Source organism: Equus przewalskii, chromosome 1 (genome assembly GCF_037783145.1).
Source record: "Equus przewalskii isolate Varuska chromosome 1, EquPr2, whole genome shotgun sequence".
In the NCBI taxonomy this organism is placed as follows: domain Eukaryota; kingdom Metazoa; phylum Chordata; class Mammalia; order Perissodactyla; family Equidae; genus Equus; species Equus przewalskii.
Window position 1 is genome coordinate 30,711,734 of NC_091831.1, and position 25,852 is coordinate 30,737,585.

The window sequence follows — 25,852 nt, forward strand, 5'->3', positions numbered from 1 at the left end:
CCAGAAGCATCTACACCTATTCAAAAAGTATCAGTATATATGTGTATGACGTATGTCATTTATTCAGCCTAAAAATGGAATAGTGTCTAGAATTCTGCAATAACTTATCCTTGGCCCTCATGTTGGGAACCAATTTGAGCTCAGAATGGATTTTACCTTTTTAAACCGTTGTTACAAAAAAAGGAGAAGAGTATGTGACAGAGATAGAATGTGGATCACAAAATATTTTTTTTTACCTAAAAATTTACTATATGGCCCTTTTCAGAAAAAGTTTGCCAACCCCTGTTTTAGACTAAAGCAAGGCTTCATAGAAGAGGAACAGATTCTAGCTCACTAGGCAGCAAAGGGAAAGAATATCTCAGGCTGAGGAAATTGGACGAGTGAAAGCATAGAGGACTGAGTATGACTGTTAGAAGGATTCATTGGAAATTGAGACAGTGCCATATCTTAAAGCATCTATAAGTGATATTATTCTTAGGTAAACTTCCATGAGCCTAGATAAGAATAATCCACATGTTCTTTGTTTCACTACAACCAAGCGCTGGATTGTGTTGTTTGCTAGCAGTGAGTGGGGAGCCTTTTCACTTTAGAATTCATTTGAACCAGACTCACAGAAATATCAGGGATTATATGCAAAAGAACAAGTGTAGATAGAAGAGTTAAGCACAGAAGACAAATAAAAAATCTCCCCACAAAAGCAAACCCATTAAATTATATGATAAATATTACATATTAACTCTTTTGGATTTTTCTTCTATTTCTTTATTTTAATACAGAGAGGTATAAAAAAGAAACCAAAAAAAAAGGACCATAATTTCCTGCCTAGATAATCCTTGTACATGAAGAAATGCACACTCGCTGAAAACTGAAAAATAAAAGTATCACTCCCTGTCTTATCTCCACTTCCCCTCCTCTCAAATTATCAGTCTTAACAGTTTCGTTTTCTTACAACAAAATGAGTTATTCATATATGTGTATATGTATATGTGTATACATATGTGATTGTGTATGTCTGTGCATGTATGTATACCTAGATATACTTAGAAGGGAACATATTATATCTACCATTCTGGTCATTACTGTTTTTTCTTTTTCGCTTTTTAAAAACTTAATAATATATCTTGATAGTCTTTTCATATAGATATATACAGATAAATTTTGTTCTTTGAAAAAAAATTTTTTCTTTTAAATATCGTCACCTGAGCTAACAACTGTTGCCAATCTTCTTCTCCTTCTTCTTCTTTCTGCATTTTCTCCCCAAATCCCCCCAGTTCATAGTTGTATATTTTAGTTTTGGGTCCTTCTAGTCGTGGCATGTGGGACGCCGCCTCAGCATGGCCTGACAAGCAGTGCCATGTCTGCATCCAGGATCCGAACCAATGAAACCCTGGGCTGCCGAAGTAGAACACGTGAACTTAACCACTCGGCCACAAGGTGGCCCTAAAAGAATTTTTATATTAAATTATTTTTAGGCTTATAGGAAAATTCATCAAATTTTTATGAACCCATAATTCATATATAGTTCATAGAGTTTTTATATACTCTTCATCCAGCTTCCCCTAATGTTAACATTTGACATAACTATAGTACAATTATAGAAATAAGAAAATTAATGGTGATACAATACTATTAACTAATGTATAGGCCCTTTCAAATTTGGCCAGTTTTCCCACTATTGTCCTTTTTTTGCTTTAGGATCCCATCTAAGATTTAGTTATTAGTTATTTAGTTATTTAATTACATTTAGTCATTTAATTAAATTTAGTCATGATATCTCCTTCAATCTGTACTTAGTCTTTCATTCTCTTTCATGACCTTGACACCTTTGAAGAGTCTAGGCCTGTTATTTTATAGAACGTCCCTTTGTCTTATATTTTCTAATAATTAAACTGAAGTTTTCCATTTTTGGCAAAAACACCATTAAAATGATGTTGTAGCGTTCTCAGGGCTTCACATTTCAATATGTCTGCTAAGGTTAACTTTGATCACAAGGGTAAGATGTTGTCTGCCAGGTTTCTCTTCTGTAGAGTTACTATTTTTTAAATTAAGGAATAATTAATATATAACATTATATTAGTTTCAGGTGTGTAACATAATGATTTAATGTTTGTATACATTGCAAAACAATCGCCACAATAAGCCTAGGTAACATCCATCCCCTTACATAGTAACTGAAAAGTTTTTTCTTGTGATAAGAACTTTTAAGATTTGCTGTCTTAGCAACTTTCAAATATGCAAACGGTATTATTAACTATAGTCACCATGCTGTACATTACATCCCCATGATTTATTTATTCCATAACTACATGTTTGTACCTTTTGACCCCCTTCACCCATTTCACCCACCCCTGCCTCCTGTGGCAACCACCAATCTGTTCTCTGTTTCTATGAGCTTGGTTTTTGCTTTATTAGATTCCACATATGGGAGAGATCATATGGTATTTGTCTTTCTCTGTCTGACTTACTGAGTCACTATTTTTATCTTTGTAATTAATTAATATCTTGTGGGGAGATACTTTGAGGCTATCCAAATATCTTTTTTTTAATGTTTTGATACAGCTTTATTTTTTGAGGAGCTTTGATGGCAGGGCCGGTCACCAACTTTACCACATTATAGGTACGTGATGATTGTAAGACATCTTGGCTAAAGAAATGTTAAAATGTGAGAAAAAATGTGTTTTAGAATTGAGAAAATATAGTATTTTCTTTCTGTTTTTCAACAAGGAATAAGCCTTGTTAAAGGTAGTATTTTGTAAGGATCTGCCCTCTCTGTATATCAGAATTTTTATTACATTTGTCAACAGGAGTTCAGCCTGGTTCAGATATGTATTTTTTTATTAAGGCAAAATTGGTAAATAACATTGTATAAATTTCAGGTATACAACATTATAGGTTTGACGTCTGTGTACACTACAAGCTAGCCCTTGTGGTCTAGTGCTTAAGACTCGGCACTCTTTTATATTTACTAAGAGTTGGTATTCTGTAAGCAAGATCTGTTCTTCCTCTATATTTCATTTATTTAGTCAATTATTAATTTATATAAGACGACTTATCGGTATTTATTTTATTTTGTGGGTTATAATCCAATGCTATCATTATTGATTTTGTTGTTCACATTGTCTCAGTGTTGGCCACTAGTGGCTCCTTCAGGTTGGCTCCTATGTCCTTTTGACATGCCTTCATCATTTTTTGAGCACTTCCTTACTTTCTGGTATCACAGGATGTCCTAGGCTTATATCTTGTATTTTCTCTGACCTAGCTCTGGCATCAGCTATTTCTCTGAGGAACCCTGGTTCCTTTTACTAGAGAATGATGTTTAGAAACAAAGACCTGAGTACTCGGTGTACTCATTGATGTTATTGGAATGTTATTGCTTCTAGGCCTGCTCAGTAGAGGAAATATATATATCTATATATTGAACACACCCACATATACATCTATATTTCTGTATCTATCCATCTGTACATATATTAAAAACCATGAGTTATACTTTATACCTTTAATTCCAGTCCATCTCCACAGAGTTTATTATAACTTTCTTCCTTTCCTTATTTGGAATCTCTTTCTATAACAGATTCTTTACAATTGTTTAACCAGTCCCCATTTGATAGGCATTTAGATTGTTTTCAGTCATTGGCTATTAAAAAGAACACTGCAATGATAATCTTTGTATATATATCTTAGAAAGATTTTGCAAGTGTGTATTAGGAAAGATGTCTAGCAGTGGGCTTGCTTGGTCTAAAGGAAGGCGCATTTAAAATTTGGTAGATATTTTTAAACTATCCCCTAGAAATACTATTTGCATATCTAAAAATTATGTTCTTAAGGACACATTTCTTAAAAGCAATCCTAGCCTCTTTACTAATGTCAGTGTCTCTTTTAGTCTTTTCCTGTCACCATTTTAGTGGACTTCTGTTGGGATCCCGAGGTTCCACTATACTCATTGGCATTCACGTTTCCCTTTAATCTAGTTAAATTGATTAATGCAACAATTAGTCTCTAGCCCAGAGTCTTCTGATAGTGTTGTAATTTTTATTCACAGACATTTCCCAACTCTCATTCTCCTTCAACAGCTTCAGTCAAATTATACACATTTGGGCTGATTTCTTTATAACCTAGTTAAGGTTTCATTTCCTTCACTAAACTGAAGATATTTCTCTTCATATTAAAATCAGCTCTCAGCTTAGACATGTCTTTACTCTTTCTGAAATGCGTGTGTTTCCCTTCTAGGCAGTTTCTAACTGTTCTCTCTTAATAGCTGCAATTAAAATGCCCCCCTTCTTATTGGATGTACTCACTATTCAAATGGTTCCCCACTAACTGATGGTTTCTCTCTGAATTACAAGAGGCAGAGTTGTTTCAGAGTTCACCTCACTCTGCTTTCACTCTCACATTTCCTTTCTGGATTCCACTAGAACTTCCTCTGTTCTTCCAACCTCTGTGGGATAGTCACCTATGCCTCCCCCATATTATTCACCTAAACTGAACACTCAAAGCAATGAGTATATTATTTGAATGCATTTAACAGCATGGAGTAATAGACATAATCTGGAGGGAAGTTTCTACAAGGAATAATGATAATTAAGGTTGAGTGTATAGGATGAAGACTGATTGTAAGTGGTATTGAAAGGGCCTAAATAATACCTGTTTGAGTCAGACATTTATTAAGGCTTATTGTGTATCAGACACTGAAATGGATGCTAAAAAAGCAGACACAGTACTTTCTCTTTAGCAGATGCTCCCATCTGTCTTTAGAGAGGGAAGTAGAGCTGAGCAATGATAGCATGGTTGACGATTGCTGTTACAGGAGCTGATAAAGAGATGGGAGAGACCAGAGGAGAGGGAGCCCAGATGTCTCTACCTTAGAGAGTCAAGGAAGACCTCAGAGAGAAGGCCATTGACCTAGGCTATGAAGAAGAAGAAGGAGGAAGGATATTCCAGGTAGAGATAAAAAGCTTAGAATAACAGGGAACCATGGTTTGTCAAGTTCTAATGTGACCCAAAGTTCATCAGACTAGTGTTTGAGAAACTCTTTGGGAAAGTGTAAGCAGGTACCATTCAGAAAACATAGTTTTTGTTATAGGATTCAGTCCAATCCTATTCATTTCTAAATTGGCAAAAAAGACTAAAACACTCCCTTTGTGACTATTTTGTTGTCTGGAAATATTCATGTGAAGGGAGAGTGCTTTTTCTGAGTGGCTAAGGACTTGTACCCCTGATCCTTACCCTTAGCTCTTGGAGGGCAGTACTTGTGACTCCAAAAGGGGAAATTGGTGCTGAGTACAATAGAGTAGTGTCAGCTTATTCTAATTGTGAGCATGTGAGAATGTGAACAGATTATCAAATCATGTGAACAACAAAACATAGAGATTGGACATACTTGAGGAGAACTCAATCAATATTTTAGTGTCAGTCCTCTGAGGCAGCTGCCTCCTGCCCTCCAAGAAAAAAAGCATGCAATGGTCAGGGGCCTGTTTGGGGGAGGGTTAAACTGGAATGACATCCTAGGTATTGAGTGATGAAGTTGTTTTAATACCTTATCTTGTTAGAATACTGCGGAGGCACAGTTGGAAGCCAAAATTACTCAGCAAATCGCTGTTTAATTCATAGGTGATACTTGTGGCTTCATAATTTCTATAGAAGAGGAATTTAAAGATGGCTATTAGTTTTGAAAGTAAGGGATAGAGCCATGTCTATAAGTTTTGTTTGTATAGTATTTTACATAAGATTAAGAAAAAGACAATTGTCCCTGTCAAAGAATGGGGGAAACGTAGGGTAGCCATTACTTTGGGGGAAATAAATAAACACAAACAGGATGAAAAAGGCAGAAGCTATTCTGGAGAGGGAGTCAAGGAAGATGAGAAACCTTTAGGTGCCCGGCAGAAAAGAGAATGGGAGAAGGGCTAGGATAGGCTGCTTAGAGAATACTCGTATCTGTAAATCAGAAAATTCCTCTGACGGTTCTACTCTCCGTCCTCTACAGCTCCATACCTCTCCCAACCTTTCAAAATGTTTTACTTAGTCAGATTTATATCTTCAGTTAATACCTCTTGCCTTGACTCTGGATTTGTATACTCTGCCCCCTCAAATTCTTTACTTATATGTCTAATAGGCATCTCAAACTTAATGTGCCCAAAACCAAAATTCTGATCTTTGCCTTCCCCTCCTCCCTTCTCTGTCTTCAACACTTCCTTCTTCAATGTCAAGTTCATGTTTCTCTTGTTCAAGCCAAAAACTTGAGTTTTCCTTGACTCTTTTTTTCTCACACTCCATACCCAACCCTTCAGCTCATCTTATCAGCCCTACCTTTAAAACATTCCAGGAACCCAACCGCTTCTGCCACTCTGCTGCTACCACCCTAGTCCAAGCTGCTATGGTCCCTTGTCTAAATTATTACTAAAGACTCCTAACTACTTTCCTTGTTTTCACCTTTCCCTCTATTCCCCCTGCAGTCTCTTTTTAGCTCAGCAGCCAGAGTAATGCTTTTAAAATGTGAATCAGGTCATGTTCAAAACCATCCAGTGGTTTCCTGTGTCATTCAGGGTAAGAGCCAAAGTCCTTATGATGGTCAGTAAGGCCCTACACAATCTGGTCCTGCTACCACTCTGACCTCATCCCCTACTGCTCTCCCTTTCCCTCATTCTGGGGCAGCCACGCTAGACCCTTTGCTGGTCTTCACATTCACCAGTCTCCTCCCTGCCTTGGGCCTTTGCCTTTACTGTACCCTCTGGCTGGAATTCTTTCTATAGTTGTCCACTTGACATACTCTCTCACCTCCATCAGGTCTCTGCCCAAATGTTACCTTATCAGTGAGGCTTATAGCATACCACCTGCATTGGTTCTACACTCGCCTAGCCTGCTTTACCTCCCCCCATGGACCCCCACTGTAACCACATAAAATGTAAGCTCCATGAGACTAGGACCTATGTTGTGTTTTGTTCATTGCTGTAACTCTAGGGACCATAATATTGCCTGGTATATAGTAAGTGCTCAATAAATATTTGTTGAATAAATGAATTAATCCTACTAGAAATATCAGCCAACCAGTTGCTTAATTTGACAAGCATCCTATTTTTTGTATGTTGGATTGTTGTTTGTCTGTTTTATTTTTAAAGTGCCAAGACCTGAGGAAACTAAGTAAAATGACTGTCATTTATATCTTATTGTGAATTCATTGATCTTACTTGTTGGTAATGTAAAGCTGAGATTAGCCTCATTGAAGAAATGGCTTTTCAACAGGTGGAGATCTTAGTCATGTCATCCATATCTTGGAAAACACTCCTAAAAGGACAAGTAAGATTTGAATGTATTTAAGAGAGGAAAAAAGGCATGCCAAATGAGGAGAATAATTAGAGCAAAGATCAGTGGGGCATGGAATTGTATAATAAGCAGAACTGACTGACGCCAACAAGGAACTCATTGACAACAATAGAGAGGCCTGAAGTGGGGGAGGGGGAGGGGAATTATGGTTGAGTTGTAGAGGCCTTGAACTAAGGAAGTAAAAGGTCTTGAAAATCCAGTAAGGTTTTGAGGGTGAGTGAAACGGCTGAAAGTGGTTGGGGGAAGATGAATCTGACAGGACGGGAAGACACTAGAAGTAGACAGGCAATTACAGATATTGTTGTGATTATTCATGCAAGTGGAAATGAGATCCAGGACAAGAATGGTGGCAATAGAAATGAAGGAATGGGATGGGTATGGAACACATGGTAAATAGAGTTCATGGTATCTGGGATCAACCTGACAATGAGCATGTTTCTACTAATGGTTATGATATTTCTGTTCTCAGAAATATAAAAAATGTGGAATTGAGTGAAATTTTTTGGAAGTGCTGCTAAGCTGATCTATTTTCCAAAACTCACCAGCCAGTCATCTTTCCTGGCCTGGTCTCCTCACACTTTTTCTATCATTTTATTAAAAAAATACAAAACCAAGGGGGTCAGCCCAGTAGCATAGTGATTAAGTTCATGTGCTCCACTTCAGCTGCCCAGGGTTTGCAGGTTTGGATCCTGGGCCTTGACCTACACACTGCTCCTCAAGCCATGCTGTGGCAGCATCCCACATACAAAATGGAGGAAGATTGGCAGAGATGTTAGTTCAGTGACAAATGCAATTGCTTGGAACATTTGCTGTCAGCTTCCATTCAAGCAAGCAGATACTTAAAGACAACTTTGTACTCTCTTCACTAGAGGGTGCCAATGCCTCTATGTCCTCCAGATGCCTTGGCATCTCATGCAAATATAATTCTAAAGAGCCTTGTCTAGCAGACAGTTGAAGATGAGGAGGAGCTGAGGCTAGAGGGAGATATAAGAGAAAACAGGCTTGGGAGTCGTCTATATAGTGCTGATAGTTGATGCTGTGAAGGTTCTTGAGACTTCTGAAGGATAAAATGGCTGAGGACAAAACCTGAAGAAATGTCCACACATAAAGGTCAGGAAGAAGAGGAAAAAAGGGCAGAGAAGATAGAGGAGAACAGGAAAAGTAGTCTTAAGGAACCCAAAAGAAGACAGTTTCAAGGAGGTGCTGGTCAATGACAGTAGGCGTTGGTGAGAAATTGAGTAGAAAAAGGACTGAGAAAAAAAGCTATTATGGTTAATCAAACAGTGAAGTTGGAAACTAGATTTAGGGTAGGGGTGTGAACTTCAAAAATGAGTGCTAGAGAAAAAGGAATAGACTCTGGTACCTTGAACTTACTTTTTTAAAATTAATTAATTAATTATTTATTTATTTTTTTGAGGAAGATTAGCCCTGAGCTAACTGCTGCCAATCCTCCTCTTTTTGCTGAGGAAGACTGGCCCTGAGCTAACATCCATGCCCATCTTCCTCTACTTTCTATGTGGGACACCTACCACAGCATGGCATGCCAAGTGGTGCCATGTCCGCACCTGGGATCCGAACTGGTGAACCCCGGCCTGCAGAGAAACAGAACGTGTGCACTTAACTGCTGTGCCACGGTACCTGCCCCTGAACTTACTTCTTGAAGTTCTGTGGCAACAAAAGGAAGAAAAGAAACAAAATAGTAACTAGAGAGACACCAGAAATAGATTAAAAAGAAAATCTAGGTAATAATTATTATTGCTAGTTCAAGCAAAAAGAGGAGGATTGGCAACAGATATTAGTTCAGAGCCAATCTTCCTCACCAAAACACAAAACAATTATAGAACCAGCAGTGCCAGATCTTCTGACTTTTCAAGAAAAGCTAGAAATCTAGCTACTTTGTATATCTTCCCATTTTTAAATGTTAGCAATTCAATTGTTTTGTTAACAAATAGAACATACTGTGGACTAGAGTTGGTTGCCAATTTGCAACCTCTAGCTGGAATTGGGTGTGTTGCTTTCTAAAACCACCTTGAAATGTACCCCAAACCTAAAGGTAATAGTCCCTTTTAGAAGCCTGTCTGTGTAATTCCTATTGGCAGGAAGCTCATAGGAAGGCTTTTTGTAGTAGCTAATGTTTTCCTTTTGTTGGAATGCTGATTTGAAAGTTACAAGCCTTTCTCTGCTTCTTCCCAGCCAGGTCTCTAGACAAACTTTATAACTTTGCTGATTGCTCGGGACTCCACCTGATATTTGCTCTAAATGCACTGTGCCGTAATCCCAATAACTCCTGGAACAGTTCTAGTGCCCTGAGTCTGTTGAAGTACAGCGCCAGCAAAAAGTACAACATTTCTTGGGAACTGGGTAATGGTAAGTAAGGATGTTATTTCCTCTGAATTGACAAGATAAAGGGTGAAAAATAAGTTGGCCTGGGATATAGTCTCAGACCATCTCTAGTCCACTGGCCCAGAAAACACTTGGGATGTTTGGCCGCTGAGTTGACCTTCCGAATATTAAAAGACCAAATAGTGAAGGACAGTAGATTTAGTGAATCCACACCATTTGAATCTACAGTTATCTCTAGTTACCTCATTCCAAATAGGGGGAAATGCCATATGTGATTTACAACTAACAAATTGATGTTAAACCAGGTACAACCTGTCTGCACAGCCTGAGCTGCATTTTACAATGTGTGTTCTATGGAACACTGGTCCTACAAGATGACCCTTATAATAATTCAAAAGAGCTTGGTCAAATATATTTGGAGATTGCTCTACAGTATATGTACCTCTTGAAGGTTCACAATACATGTTAGCATATAAAAGGCTCTGAGAAGTCCTGCTGCAATGAAAGCTGTATAACGTTTTTTAACCCAGCATTTCTTAAACCATTTAACCAGTGTTGTTTTCAGGGGTGTGCAACCTATGCAGTCACATAGGGCCCTATGCTTAGAAGAGACCCATGCTTGGTTTAATGTTCTGCTGTCGTCATCTTAAAATTCTTAATTTTTTAACAATGGGACTCACTTTTTCCTTTTGCACGGGGCACTGCACATTTTGTAGCCCGCCATGTTTAATCATTGAACTGTGTGTGTGTGAGAGAGAGAGAGCGATAGAGACCTATTATCATCCCATGGAACAATAGTCCATGGAATGCACTTTGGAGAAATATTGCCTCAATTACACTACTTTTCCTAATGATATATATGTGTGTGTGTGATATATATGATATTCTATAGATTCTATAACTCCCTAATATTTTTTAAAATTATTTTATTGATGTCATAATGGTTATAACATTGTGTAATTTCAGGTGTATGTTATTATTTATCAGTTTCTGTATAGACTACATTGTGCTCACCACCAATAGTCCAGTTTTATCTGTCACCATACATATATGCCCCTTTACCACTTTCACCCACCCCCTCCCGCCTCCCCTCTGGTAACCACTAACCTGTTCTCTTTATCCATGTGTTTTTTGATCTTCCACGTATGAATGAAATCATATGGTATTTGGATGACTAATGTTGAGTCAGTTAGTATGGGTGTTAGTTAAAATTATGGATAGTATAAATTTGAAAATACTCTGATTCTCTAATTAAAAGACATTTTGGTGGACCTTAGAACAAAACAACTAAGTCTAACAAACCAAGACATCTCTTAAAATTACTGTTACAAATCGATATCAACATTTTTGTCCATGGCTTCACATATCCATAGCTAACCCATACTTGTTTGAAGCTCTGTGTATGTGTATATATGTGTGTGCACACATACACGTGCCCGTGTGTATTTATTGCACTCTAGAATTTTAAGTCCTCATAATAAGATAGCAAGGGATGAGGGTCTTATATAAGAACAATTGTCCTATTTTCCTATCAGTCGTCATTAACTGGAATGTAGTCTCAGTTTCTTTCCTTTTGCTCTTTCTTTCTCTCTTCCTCCCCTGGAGTGGGGGAAATTTGGGGAGAGTTAGGGGCCAAATGGAGATCCACTGAGCTGAACTGAAAGATGCTTTGGCTGTAGGGGGTAGAACTAGAGTAGCCTGAGGTTTTTATCTTCCCAACCAGTCTGGGTATCATACATTCTGTGACAAAAGCTAGAGTGATGTGATCAGCTTTGAACTTGGCAAAATTACTGCATAGTAGGGAAAGTCCTTTTCTGATCCCTTCCCTTCCCATCTTCTATTTCATGCCCCTAAACATTCTTTGGTATTTTATGTTGTCTACTCATCACCCCACTCCTAAAATTACCCTACCCCGATATCAGACACCACACGACTTAGCTCTCTTCCCTAAACAGAGCAAAATATTCTTCAAACAGTGCATTCCCCCAAACAAGGCATTATGCCTTTCATGAGGGACCAATTAGATACAATGTTTAAAGTGGGTGAGTGTAAGACTGTAAGGAGTGTAAGGGCCTCTGGTGAATTAGAGAATACATGCTCTGCCTAAAGGCTTTGTTTGTTTGTTTTCTTTTTAAAATATTGTGCTACCGAAATGAAATTGGTTGTAAAAAAATCTTAGCTAGTTATAAATAAGCGCTAAGCAATTAAAAGTTACTTACAAGTGATTGATGGGGATATTCCTCCAGGGTTTTTGGCATCTCTGAATGTGGGAGCTTGTTAAACTTAATAAATCTTTAATTGGTATAACTGGAATGATTTGGGGGTGCAGGTGGGTAGGGAGAGAATATACACATCCTTCTGTAGATACCCGTCTATTCCAGACAACTGAGAGCCTGCCGCTCCTCACCCACCTGCTTCCCCCCAGCTATGCCAAATAGTTTGGAGACGGAGCTAATTACTTTAAAATAATGTTATTTAGTCACCTTAGCCACACAACACTTGATTCCCTTCATCATCTTTTAAGTGCCTCTTCAGAGCTTAACGAAAACAAAGTATCATTTCTGAGGAGGAAAAAAGGCACAATCACAGGTGAGAAAATAGGTGGGGATATAGATAGGAATAGATAGGAAAATAACCAAATCTATGAATTTAAAAATTCAATCAAATTGAAAGTATGTGGTAATGATTTTGTGAGTATTTCTATCAAGGCAGATACAGATGAGTTTTGAAGCTCTAGTCAAGAAGACTAGACTTGGTTCATTTTTCCCTCCTTGCTTTTATTTTAAAAACTACATTTCTGTTTTTTAATATGACTTATAAATAATCTGCCCAACTCAACATACCTTTTCGGGTTTGAAGATTTATTTTGCTGCTTCTTTTAATTCTTTCTACGTGAATGAATGTGCTAGAATCATATTCCTTAAGATTTCTAGTGTGTTCTTCTCACAACATTCTGTGTTGTGTATTCAGGTCCTTTTCCCTCAAAATTATCTGCATGGTCATCTTCCTGGCCTAGACTCGTCTCTCCAATCTTTTATCCATTTTCTTCTTTGTAACCTTATCTTTTTGGACAGAGGGAATAGTTTAATCATTATTTCCAGATATAGGGAGGGACAATAGAACTGGTCAGTCCTCTTGTCACTCATCTTCCCACATACTCACATCCTGTTAACAAGCATTTTATCTCTTAGCAAATCTAACGTTGGAAAAACCAAAGTAGACATTTCTTTGGTTGTTTCTCCTAGAGTAGCTAAACTTCAAGGGACTAAATTACTTTTTTTTTCCTCCTTTGAAATCAGTGAATAATATGGGCTACAGACCACAAAAGCGAGATACACCCAATATCAAGAGGTAAAGACTAAGAAAGTTTAGCATGTCAAAGTCTATGAAAGAATGACTTTCTTGATACAGGATTTTTAACAACTACATTTTGTGGAAATAAAATGTTTCCTTAAATGTAATAAATTATAAACTCTGCATTTGATTAATGCTAGGTGATAACTGTAATTATTTGCATTTTTATTAATCACTGGTGAATCTAAAGTAAGGAAGAACTAGAGGATTTTGAAGCAGGGTTTCAAATCCTAGAAGTGTAGAATAAGATAGTCTTATTAGGAAAAGTCTCAATAAGATAGAATAGTCCAACTCTGCTCCAGGGAGATGTTGTTTGTTCTCTAGAGGGCCATCCTTAACAAGAAGCCTCTGAAGATAATGCAGCATCTCTAACTGAACTCTACATTTATGAAATTGCCCCTCAAATTAAGTGTGCTTCCCAATTAGATCAACTCATTTCTGTGAACAGATAAAAACTACTATAATTAATTACTGAATCAGTGTCATATATTCATACCTACACCTGACCTATACATTCACCAGTTATCTTATGATTTTAGTTGTATGGCTCAATTCCCTGGAACTTGATGTCTGCTAAGTGATTCATGAAATCAAATTTCTGACCTTACAAAATTTAGCCCCTTAGAGATGATGATTCTGGCAGCTCAGCTTTATTTATTCATTCATTTACTCAATATTTCTTAAGCATTTAGTCTGTGTTTATGTGGATAAATGTATGATGTATTTATGTCTAGCTGTTTATACCTTTTGAACATGTATATCTGTGTATATATAATAGTGATCGCCTTGTGAAGGCCAAGCAGAGTTGAGCCACCATCACATTACCAATTGTTTATGAGGCTAGGTCATAGCCCAGAACTTGAGAGAACTATATTTTCATAGAATAGAGTTTTGATGGTTAGGGAAGGAGAAGAGAGGGAAAGAGAAGGAGAGGGGAAGACGAGAAGCCATATAAAGTTTCTTTAACTTCTTACTTCTCTCCTTTCCCTCTCCCTGCCTGCTTCTTACCATCATCACCTTCATCTTCTTAATTTTTTCTCCACATACATACTCTCATGCTATTTAGTCATTTAATTTGTATTTAATATTTAATGTATACATATTGAGCACCTGCTATGCAAAATATTGTGCCAAGTGCTAGAGTGGGAGTTGGAGGATATCCTTAAAATCCTTCTCTGCCCACTACTGTATTTCTTGGTGGAGTACACTGTGATAGCCAGTAAATATAAAGAGCAAGGAATTCTCAGTCTCTAGGAGCTTATTATCTAAATGTAAAGGCAAGATAAACTCAAGATTATTGAACTATTAAACCCTCATATATTAAAACTGGAAGGAGCCCTTAGAGTTAGAAATGAGTATAGAATAAATCAAGGAAGTTATTAAACTAACAAATAATATAGTATAAAAATATACATTAATGCACAGAAGTGTTCATAAATTCATGACTTACATTTTCAAGCACTGAAATTAATTATCCTTTGATTAGTAAGAGAATTTATTGATGTTTGAAGTGCATCAGTTCTTTATTTGATTCATTGTCATAGTGGAGAACCATGTTCTCTCATGAACATGGTTTAGTGTTAGAACTTATGGCATAACTGTTTAGGGTTAGTTAGATAGTTCAGGAAAGCTTAGGTGGGATAGCTGCCGTGTGTGGACGTTTGATGAATCATTGATATGACCAAGATGGTCTATTTTGTTGTTCTCACTGATATGAGCCACTGCTGAGATGCAATTGACACTTGAAGGAACATAGTAAATAATTACTACCTTCCACTCATTTCTTAAACTCAACTTTGTTTGCTCAGAACAGGAGATGATGAAAGAGAACACATCTAACTGACATGGTCCAATAGAACTCTTGCCAGCTCTTCTTAAATATTTTAAAAACCTGTCAGTAACTTGTAAAACTAGACTGAATCTGTTGTTCTGACTTACCTCCTTGACACACCAGTGACTTCTCTGTCCATATGTGGTTGACAAAGGACAGAAAACCTACTTTGGTCATTTTTTGGTTTCGAGTAATGGACATGCACCAACAGTGACTGTTCACAGCATATGAGGCTAACTTCATATCTCATTTAAAACACTGTGAGCTGATTCATGGAGTGACGTCAGCATCATGGTGGAATGAGCTTGCCCAGGACTCTCTCCCCTCCAACATACAACAAAAAGGAGCAACCATATTCCAACAGAAAATATCCTAATAGCACAGGAATCCTCGCAGAGTCATGGCAGCCAAACAACAGAGGGTAGAGAGGCTGGAGCCCCCCTTAGAGGAGCTGGAATGGGGTAAGAGAGAACTTCACTCCCTCTCCTAAAATCTGGCATCACTGCTGTGGGAGGCTCCATGAGGGAAGGAGTATGGGAGGGGTTGCACATCTGCAGGATCACCCAGGACTCCCTAGCGCCCTTGCAGCCTAGGGAGAAGCCCTCTAATGGGGTGAAAGCTTTCATGTGGAGTGACCTGATCAAGCCAAGACCCCAGGAAACCAGACAGTGAGAGCTAATCAGGAAACTAGAGACTGCGCTCAAGAGAAAGTGCCCCCCTCACCCGTGCTGTGCTGTGCCATCTTGGCTGAAGGAGGAGGGCTCAGAATATGTGGCTCTTGACCCCCATCAAGTGGCGATAGGCTGTAACTGGAACCGAATAATATCACAATGGGAAAAACTCGTACTGCCAGCATCAAGCAGTTCATCAAGACTCCAGCCCAGAGAGAAAACAAATACCCAGAATTCTGTCCTGAGGACTCAGAAATGAGTAAACTAAACAACAATGAATTTAGAATAGCTATTGTCAAAAAACTCAATGAGGTAAAAGAGAATATAGAGAAACAATTCAATGAGTTCAGGAGCTACTTCACAAAAGAGATTGAAACTATAAAGAAGAATCAATCAGAAATACTAGAGATGAAAGACACAATGGAAGAGATAAAACAAAATATGGATTCCCTGAATGCTCGTGTGGACACCATAGAGGAGCAAATCAGCATAATCGAAGATAGACATGTTGAATTGATCCAGACAGAGGAGGAGAGAGAACTGAGACTAAAAAGAAATGAAGAAAGTCTCAGAGAAATATCCAACTCAATGAGGAAATGCAACATAAGAATTATAGGTATTCTGGAAGGTGAAGAGAAGGAGAATGGAGCAGAAAGCATGCTCAAAGAAATAATAGCAGAGAACTTCGCAAATCTAGGGAATGTGTGTGGAGGACGCTTTCAGATCTCCTAGATGTGTCAATGTAAAAAGACCTACTGCAAGGCATATAGTAGTAAAAATGGCAAAAATGAATGACAAAGAAAGAATACTCAGGTCAGCAAGGCAGAAGAAAATAACCTACAAAGAAACCCCTATCAGACTTTCAGCAGATTTCTCTGCAGGAACCTTACAAGCTAGGAGAGAATGGAATGACATATTCAAAACTTTACAGGATAAAAATCTTCAGCCAAGAACACTCTATCCAGCAAAAATATCCTTCAGATATGAGGGAGAAATTAAATCTTTCCCAGACAAACAAAAGGTAAGGAACTTCGTAGCCATGAAATCCTCAAGAAGGCCCTCATACCTGAAAAAAAAAGGGAGAAAGGGGTCACAAAACACAGAGTAAGGAGACAAATAGATAGAATCAGAATAGGATAGCAAATATTTATCTATAGCATTAGGATAAAGGGAAGGAAAACACCAAAAACAAAGACAACCTTGTCACTTTAACCACAAACTCACAACACAAGTTGGAATAAGATATGAGAATAATAACTTAGGAGGGGAGGAGGTAAGGGACTGAATTCGTTTAGACTAAGGAAATAAGAAGCCATCAGAGAATGGACTATGTTATGCATGAGATTCTGAATACAAACTTCAGGATAGCCAATAAACTAAAAAGCAGAACAGAGACACAAAAAATAAATACGGAAAAAACTAAGAAACACAGCATAAGAAGCTGCAGAAGTCAATGGGTAGACCAAAACACACAGGACGAGAAACAAAGGAAATGCAGGAAAACTGGAAAACGAGTGACAGAATGACAGCATTAAGCCCGCATAGATCGGTAATCACCCTCAATGTAAACAGATTGAACTCTCCAATAAAAAGACACAGAGTGGCAAGATGGATTAAAGAACAAGATCCAACCATGTGTTGCCTCCAGGAAACACACCTCAGCTCCAATGACAAATACAGGCTCAGAGTGAAGGGGTGGAAGATGATACTCCAAGCTAATGGCAAACAAAAGAAAGCAGGTGTCATAATACTTATATCAGAAAAAGTAGATTTCAAGATAAGGCAGGTAAAGAGAGACAAAGAGGGGCAATATATAATGATCAATGGGACACTACATCAAGAAGAAATAACCCTCATAAATATCTATGCACCCAACATAGGAGCACCAAAGTTCATAAAGCAACTATTAACAAACCTAAAAGAAGATAGCAAAAATGACACAATAATAGTAGGGGACCTCAACACCCCACTCACGTCATTAGACAGATCATCCAGATGGAAAATCAAAAAGGAAACAGTGGAATTAAATGAAAAGCTAAAACAGTTGGACTTAATAGACATATATAGAACACTCCATCCAAAAACAGCAGAATACACATTCTTCTCAAGTGTGCATGGAACATTCTCAAGGATAGACCATATGTTGGGAAACAAGGCGAGCCTCTACAAATTTAAAAAAATTGAAATAATAATAAACCTCTTCTCCAATCATAATGCTATATAGCTAGAAATTAATTGCAAGAAAAAAGCTGAGAAAGGGACAAAGATGTGGAGACTAAAACAATATGCTATTGAAGAAGCAATGGATCATTGAAGAAATTAAAGAAGAAATCAAAAAATATCTGGAGACAAATGAAAACGATAACATGCCATACCAACTCATATGGGATACAGCAAAAGCTGTATTAAGAGGGAAATTCATCATAATTCAGGCACACCTTAACAAACAAGAAAAATCCCAAATAAGCAATCTCAAATTACACCTAACTGAAGTAGAAAAAGAAGAACAAACAAAGCCCAAAGTCAGCAGAAGGAGAGAAAGAATAAAAATCAGAGCAGAAATAAATGCTATTGAGACAAAAAAGGCTGTAGAAAGGATCAATGAAAGAAAGAGCTGGTTATTTGAGAAGATAAATAAAATTGACAAACCCCTAGCCAGACTTACAAAGAAAAAAAGGGAGAAAGCTCAAATAAACAAAATCAGAAATGAAAGAGGAGAAATAACAACAGAATCCACAGAAATACAATGGATTATAAGAGAATACTACAAAAAACTATATGCCAACCAAATGGGTAACCTAGAGGAAATGGATAAATTCTTAGACTCTTACAACCTGCCAAAGCTGAATCAGGAAGAAACAGACAATCGGAATAGACAATCACAAGGAAAGAGATTGAAACAGCAATCAAAAACATCCCAAAGAATAAAACCCCAGGACCAGATGGCTTTCCTGTAGAATTCTACCAAACTTTCAGATAGGATTTAATACCTGTCCTTTTCAAGCTATTCCAAAAAATTAGGGAGGGCGGAACACTTCCTAACACATTCTATGAGGCCAACATCATGCTGATACCAAAGCCTGACAAGGACAGCACGAAAAAGGAGAATGACAGGCCAATATTGCTGATGCACGTAGATGTAAAAGTTCTCAACAAAATTTTGGCAACGAGAATTCAGCAATTCATCAAAAGGATCATACATCATGATCAAGTGGAATTCATACCAGGGACACAGGGATGGTTCAACATCCACAAATCAATCAACGTGATACACCACATCAACAAACTGAGGCATAAAAACCTCATGATCATCTCAATAGATGCAGAGAAAGCATTTGACAAGATCCAACAGCCATTTATGCTAAAAACTCTTAACAAAATGGGGATAGACGTTAATTACCTTAACATAATAAAGGCCGTATATGACAAACCCACAGCCAACATCATACTCAATGGGCAAAAACTGAAAGCCATCCCCCTGAGAACAGGAACGAGACAAGGATGCCCTCTGTCAGCACTCTTATTCAACGTAGTACTGGAGGTTTTGGCCAGAGCAATTAGTCAAGAGAAAGGAATAAAAGGAATCAAATAGGGAGTGAAGAAGTGAAACTCTCACTGTTTGCAGACAGCATGATCTTATATATAGAAAGCCCCAAAGAATCCACTGGAAAACTATTAGAAATAATCAACAACTACAACAAAGTTGCAGGGTATAAAATCAACTTACATAAATCAGTAGCATTTCTATACTCTAATAACGAATGAACAGAGAAAGAACTCAAGAAGACAATCCCAACAAAAAGAATAAAATACCTTGAGATGAATTTAACTAAGGAAGTGAAAGACCTATAAAACTTTCCTGAAAGAAATTGATGATGACATAAAGAGACGGAAAGACATTCCATGTACATGGATTGGAAGAATAAACGTAGTTAAAATGTCCGTTGTACCTAAAGCAATCCACAGATTCAATGCAATCCCAATCAGAATCCCAAAGACATGCTTTACAGAAATAGAACAAAGAATCCTAAAATTTATAAGGGGCAACAAAAGACCCTGAATTGCTAAAACAATCCTGAGAAAAAAGAACAAAACGAGAGGCATCACAATCCCTGACTTCAAAACATACTACAAAGCTACAGCAGTCAAAGCAGCATGGTACTGGTACAAAAACAGGTGCACAGATCAATGGAGCAGAATTGAAAGCCCAGAAGTAAAACCGCACATCTATGGACAGCTAATCTTCAACAAAGGAGCTGAGGGCATACAATGGAGAAAAGAAAGTCTCTTCAACAAATGGTGCTGGGAAAACTGGACAGCCACATGTAAAAGAATGAAAATTGACCATTCTTTTTCACCATTCACAAAAATAAATTCAAAATGGATCAAAGACCTAGAGGTAAGACCTGAAACCATAAGGCTTCTAGAAGAAAATATAGGCAGTACACTCTTTGACTATCACTATCAAAAGGATCTTTTTGGACACCATGTCTTCTCAGGCAAGGGAAACAATAGAAAGAATAAACAAATGGAACTTCATCAGACTAAAGAGCTTCTCCAAGGCAACAGAAAACAGGATTGAAACAAAAAAACAACCCACCAAGTGGGAAAATATTTGCAGGTCATATATCCAACAAAGGGTTAATCTCCATACTATATAAAGAACTCACACACTTCAACTACAAAAAAAAATCAAACAACCCAATCAAAAAATGGGCAGGGGACATGAACAGACATTTCTTCAAAGAAGACATATGGATGGCCAATAGGCACATGAAAAGATGCTCATCATCACTGATCACCAAGGAAATGCAAATCAAAACTACACTAAGATATCACTTTATACCCATCAGAATGGCAAAAATAACCAAAACAAAAAGTAACAAATGTTGGAGAGGTTGTGGAGAAAAAGGAAACCTCTGGTTCCTTTTTACACTGCTTGTGAGAATGCAAGCTGGTGTAGCCACTATGGAAAACAGTATGGAGACTTCTCAAAAAATTAAAAATAGAAATACCATATGACCCAGCCATCCCACTTCTGGCTATCTATCCAAAGAACTTGAAATCAGCAATTCCAAAAGTCTGTTGCACCCCTGTTTTCATTGCAGCATTATTTACAATAGCCAAGACATGGAAGCAACCTAAGTGCCCACTAACTGATGATTGGATAAAGAAGATATAGTGTATATATATACAATGGAATTTTACACAGCCGTAAAAAAGGATAAAATCGTCCCATTCACAACAACATGGACTGACCTTGAGGGTATTATGTTAAGTGAAATAAGCCAGATAGAGAAAGACAATCTCTGTATGACTCCACTCACATGTGGAAGTTAAACATGTAGACAAAGAGAAGAGATTAGTGGCTACCAGGGGAAAGGGGAGATAGGAGGTGGGCACAAAGGGTGAAGGGGTGCACCTACAACACGACTGACAAACAACAATGCACAACTGAGATTTCACAAGGTTGTAAACTATCATAATCTCAATAAAAAGTTAAAAAAAAAAGACTATGAGCCACCATTCTAACTATATGACATTCTGGAAAAAAATAAAGCTATAGAAAGTGAGTAAACAGACCAGTGGTTTCCAGGAGTTAAGGGGAAGGAGGGAAGGATGAATAGGTGGAGCACAGGGTATTTTTATGGGTGGACTTGTTTTGTATGATATGGTAATGACACATACATGACATTATGCATTTATCAAAACCCGTACAGCCTTACAACGCAAAGAGTAAATTGTAAACTATGGATTTTCCTTATGATAATCTATCAGTATTGGTTCAATTGTAACAAATGTATCATACCAAGGCAAGATTGTACTAATAAGGGAAATCATATGTGTGGATGGAAAGCCGGGGTATATTGGAACTCAGTGTACCATCTACATAATTTTCTGTAAAACTAAAATTGCTCTAAAAAATAAAAATAAAGTCTATTAATTATGAAAACAAAGCCATAGTGTAGACCTACTTCTTGGAACTATGAATATCATTTATTGTGTTGTTTCACTTCATATTAGGGACAACACAAGAATCCGTTTAAAGCATACTATTGGGCAAAGGATCTGAGTAGACATTTCCCAAAGAAGAAATATAAATAGCCAATAAACATGTGAAAAGATATTCAACATCATTAGCTATCAGGGAAAAAAAAAATCAAAACCACAATGAGAAAGTACCTCACATCCACTAGGATGGCCATAGTCATAAAGGAAAATAACAACTGTTGGCAAGGCTGTGGAGAAATTGGAACCCTCACACACTGCTGATGGGAATGTAAAATAGTGCCATCACTTTGGAAAACAGTCTGTCAGTTCCTCAAAAAATTAAACATAGAGTTACATACGACCTAGCAATTCCACTCCTAGATATATATATCTAAGCGAAATACAAACATATGACCACACAAAAACTTCTACACAAATATTCATAGTAACATTATTCATAATATCCAAAATGTGGAAATCAACTAATGAATGGATAAAGAAATTGTGTTATAGCCATAAATGGAATATTATTTGACCATAAAAAGAAATGAGGTACTGATACATGTTACAACATGGATGAACATTGAAAAGATTATGCTAAATGAAAGAACCAAGTCACAAAAGAACATGCTGTATGATTCTCTTTATATGAAATATCCAGAATAGGCAAATCTAAAGAGACAGAAAGTAGTGGTTGCATAGGGATAAGGGTGATGGGGATAAGGGATGACTACTAAAGGACATGACCTTTCTTTTTGGGTTGATGAAAATGTTCTAAAATTTATTGCAGTGATGGTTGCACAACTGTGTGAATATACTTAAAACCATTGAATTATATACATTAATTTGGTGGATGGTATACTAAATAAATTATATCTCAATACTGCTGTTACCAAAAAAAACCTATTGTGTGTTAATGTTTTCTATTTTAAAGGGCATACAATGCATATTCCCTGACACTGGTTGGTGACAAAAGACTTGAGTTACTTCCTTAGAAGGTTTACACTTGTAATTATCAACAACATTGTCATCCTATATTTGCATAATATTTAGTTTACATAGCACTTCCAAATAATCTTCTATTTGGATCTCAAAATGCTAAATAAAGTGCCTAATAAAGTAAATATTATACAGGTGAGGAAACATTGGAAAAGGTGAAGCGAATTGCTAAATACAGCAGTGAGTGCTAAATCTGTCAGGAACTTGAGACTTCTAACAGAAAAGGAGATACTTTTTCTACTACCCTACAGGATTTTTTTTTTAAATGCTGTTAAAACTTCTTGGCTTTCTTCACTTCATTCAACAGATATTTATTGACTTCCTAGTATGTGCCAAAGGCACTGTACTAGTTTTAAAAGATACAACAGTAAATAACAGATAAATATCCTTGCCTACATCCTAATAGAGGAGATGGATGATAAATAGGACTGAAAACAGTTTATCGTTATCCTCTCTCACACAACGTTTTTGCCTGTTAGCCATTCAAATTGAAGCATTCGACTTGACCTTATTGCTTTTCTAACAATGAATTGATATATCCCTCCCTCTCTACACTACTCCTTCCCTCCCTCCCTCCCTCCCTCCTATCCTTCCTCTTTATTTTATAATTCAATGATACTTAGAAAATTTACAGACTTGTACAATCATTTCCACAGTCCAATTTTAGAACATTTCCATCACTCCAAAAAAAACCGTCGTGCCGGCTTATAGTCAGTCCCTGTAACCATTCTCAGTCCCAGGAAACACTAATCTGCTTTCTGTCTTTATAGATTTGTTTTTTATGGATACTTCTTATAACTGGAATCATACAATATGTAGTCTTTTGCATCTGGCATCTTTCGCTTAGCATGTTTTTGAGGTTTATCTATACTGTAGCATGTAAAAGTAGTTCATTCTTTTTATTGCTGAGGAGTATTCCAATCTATGGATATATGTCACATTTTGCTTTTCTATTCACCAGATGGTGGACATTTGGTTTGTTTCTACTTTTTGGCTATGATAAATAATGCTGCTATAAATATTCACATGCAAGTCTTTGTGTGGATATATGCTGTCATTTCTGTTAGGAAGATACTTGGAAGGGAATGGAGTTGCTAGTTCATATGGTAAATTTATGTTTATTTTTTCACAAACTGCCAAACTATTTTCCAAAGTAGCTTTGCCATTTTACATTTTCACCAGCAATGTATGAGATTTCCAGTTTTCCTGTATCTTTGGAAACACTTGTTAATGTCTATCTTTTTTATTATAGCCCTACCAGTGGGTTTGAAGTAGTATCTTAATATGGCTTTAATTAGCACTTCTGTAATGATGAATGATGTTGAGTATCTTTTCATGTAATTTTCATGTGCTTATAAGTCATTCTTACACCTTCTTTGATGAAATATCTACTCAAATTTTCTGCCCTTTTACTTGGATTATCTTATTATTGAGTTGTAAGAGTTTTAAATATATTCTGGGTCAGCCCAGTGGCGCAGCAGTTAAGTTTGCACGTTCCGCTTCTCAGTGGCCCAGGGTTTGCCGGTTCGGATCCCTGGTGTGGACCTGGCACTGCTTGGCAAGCCAGGCTGTGGTAGGCGTCCCACATATAAGTAGTGGAAGATGGGCATGGATGTTAGCTCAGGGCCAGTCTTCCTCAGCAAAAAGAGGAGGATTGGCAACAGGTATTAGCTCAGGGCTAATCTTCCTCAAAAAAAAAAAAAAAGAAAGAAAATATTAAATATATATATATATATATTCTGGATACAAGTTCTTTATCAAATATATGACTTGCAAATACTTTCTCCCAGTCTATAGCTCATATTTTCACTTTCTTTATGGCATCTTTCGAAGCACAGAAGTTTTGAATTTTGAAAGTTCAATTTCTCAATTTTTTAATTTTATGGATTGCACTTTTGGTGTCATATCTTTGCCTAACCCAAGATCACAAAGTGTTTTCTCCTATATTTTCTTCTAAGTGTTTTACAGTTTTTGCTCTGACATTTGGGCATAAGATCCATTAGGAGTTAATTTTTGAGTATGGTTGAGAAGTATGAATCTAAATCATCTTTTTGCATGTAAATATCTCAGCACTGTTCATTTAAAAGACTATTCTTTCCCTATTGAATTCTCTTGACACTTTTCTCAAAAATCAATTGACCATAAATGGGTTTATTTCTGGACTCTTAATGCTGTTCCACTGATCTGTATGTCTGTTCTTATATTAGGATTCCATCGTCTTGATTACAGTAGCTTTATAATGAGTTTTGAAATTGGAAAGTGTAACTCCTTCAACTTTGTTCTTTTTCAAAATTGTTTTGGCTATCCTAGTTGTTGGTAGTTCCATGTAAATTTTAGGATCAGCTTATTGATTTCCTCAATAAAGCCTGAGATTTTAATAGAGAAAGCATTGAATCTATAGATCAGTTTGGGGAGAATTGTCATCTTAACAATTTTGAGTCTTTCTTCCCGTGAGCATAGATTATCTCTCCATTTATTTAATTTTTAATTTCTCTCAGCAATGTTTTATAGTTTTCAGTGTGCAAGTTTTACACTTCTTTTGTTAAGTTCATCCTTAAGTATTTTATCCTTTTTGATGCAATGGAATTATTTTCTTAATTTCATTTTTGTATTGTGCATTGCTAGTATTTAGAAATAAAATTGATTTCACATATAATCTTTCATCCTCTATCCTTGCTGAACTTCTTTTTAGATCTTATATGTTTTCCTCCATGTATGTGCATTCTTTAGGATTTTCTGTGTACAGGATATGTTGTCTGAGAGTAAAGATAATTTTATTTCTTCTTTTCCAATTGGTATACTTTTTATTTCTTTTCCTTGCCTGGTTGCTGGCTAGAACCTCTAATATAAATGTTAAATATAAGTGTCAAGAGCACACATCCTTGCCTTGTTCCCAATCTTACAGGGAAAACATTCAGTATTTCACCATTAAGTATGATGTTTTACCATTAAGCATTCAGTATTTCACCATTAAGTATGTAGGTTTTGGGCCAGCCCCATGGTGCATGAGTTAAGTTTGCACGTTCCACTTCGGCTGCCTGGGGTTCGACGGTTCACATCCTGGGTGCGTAACTACACACTGCTTGTCAAGCCATGCATACTGTGGCAGGCATCCCACATAAAATAGAGGAAGATGGGCACGGGTGTTGGCTCTGGACCAGTCTTCCTCAGCAAAAAGAGGAGGATTGGCAGCAAATGTTAGCTCAGGGCTAATCTTCCTCAAAAAAAAAAGTATGTAAGTTTTTCTTAGATGCCGTTTATCAGATTGAGGAATTTCCCTTCTATTTATAGTTTATTGAGAGTATTTATCAGGAATAGGTGTTGGATTTTTGTCGTTCCTTTT

General features: G+C 37.0%; 1 protein-coding gene across 3 annotated transcripts in view; it reads left to right on the forward strand.

Annotated features, from left to right (window-relative positions):
* Nucleotides 1-25,852, forward strand: part of HPSE2 (heparanase 2 (inactive)) — a 607,678-nt gene that overhangs the window by 341,989 nt on the left and 239,837 nt on the right. For all 3 annotated transcript variants that reach the window (XR_011522679.1, XM_070559517.1, XM_070559521.1), the window contains exon 4: nucleotides 9,514-9,687. Coding sequence is in view for 2 of the 3 variants with exons in the window: in XM_070559517.1 (XP_070415618.1) it covers nucleotides 9,514-9,687 (174 nt within the window). In the remaining variant the exon portion in view is untranslated. The remainder of the gene's footprint in view (nucleotides 1-9,513; nucleotides 9,688-25,852) is intronic.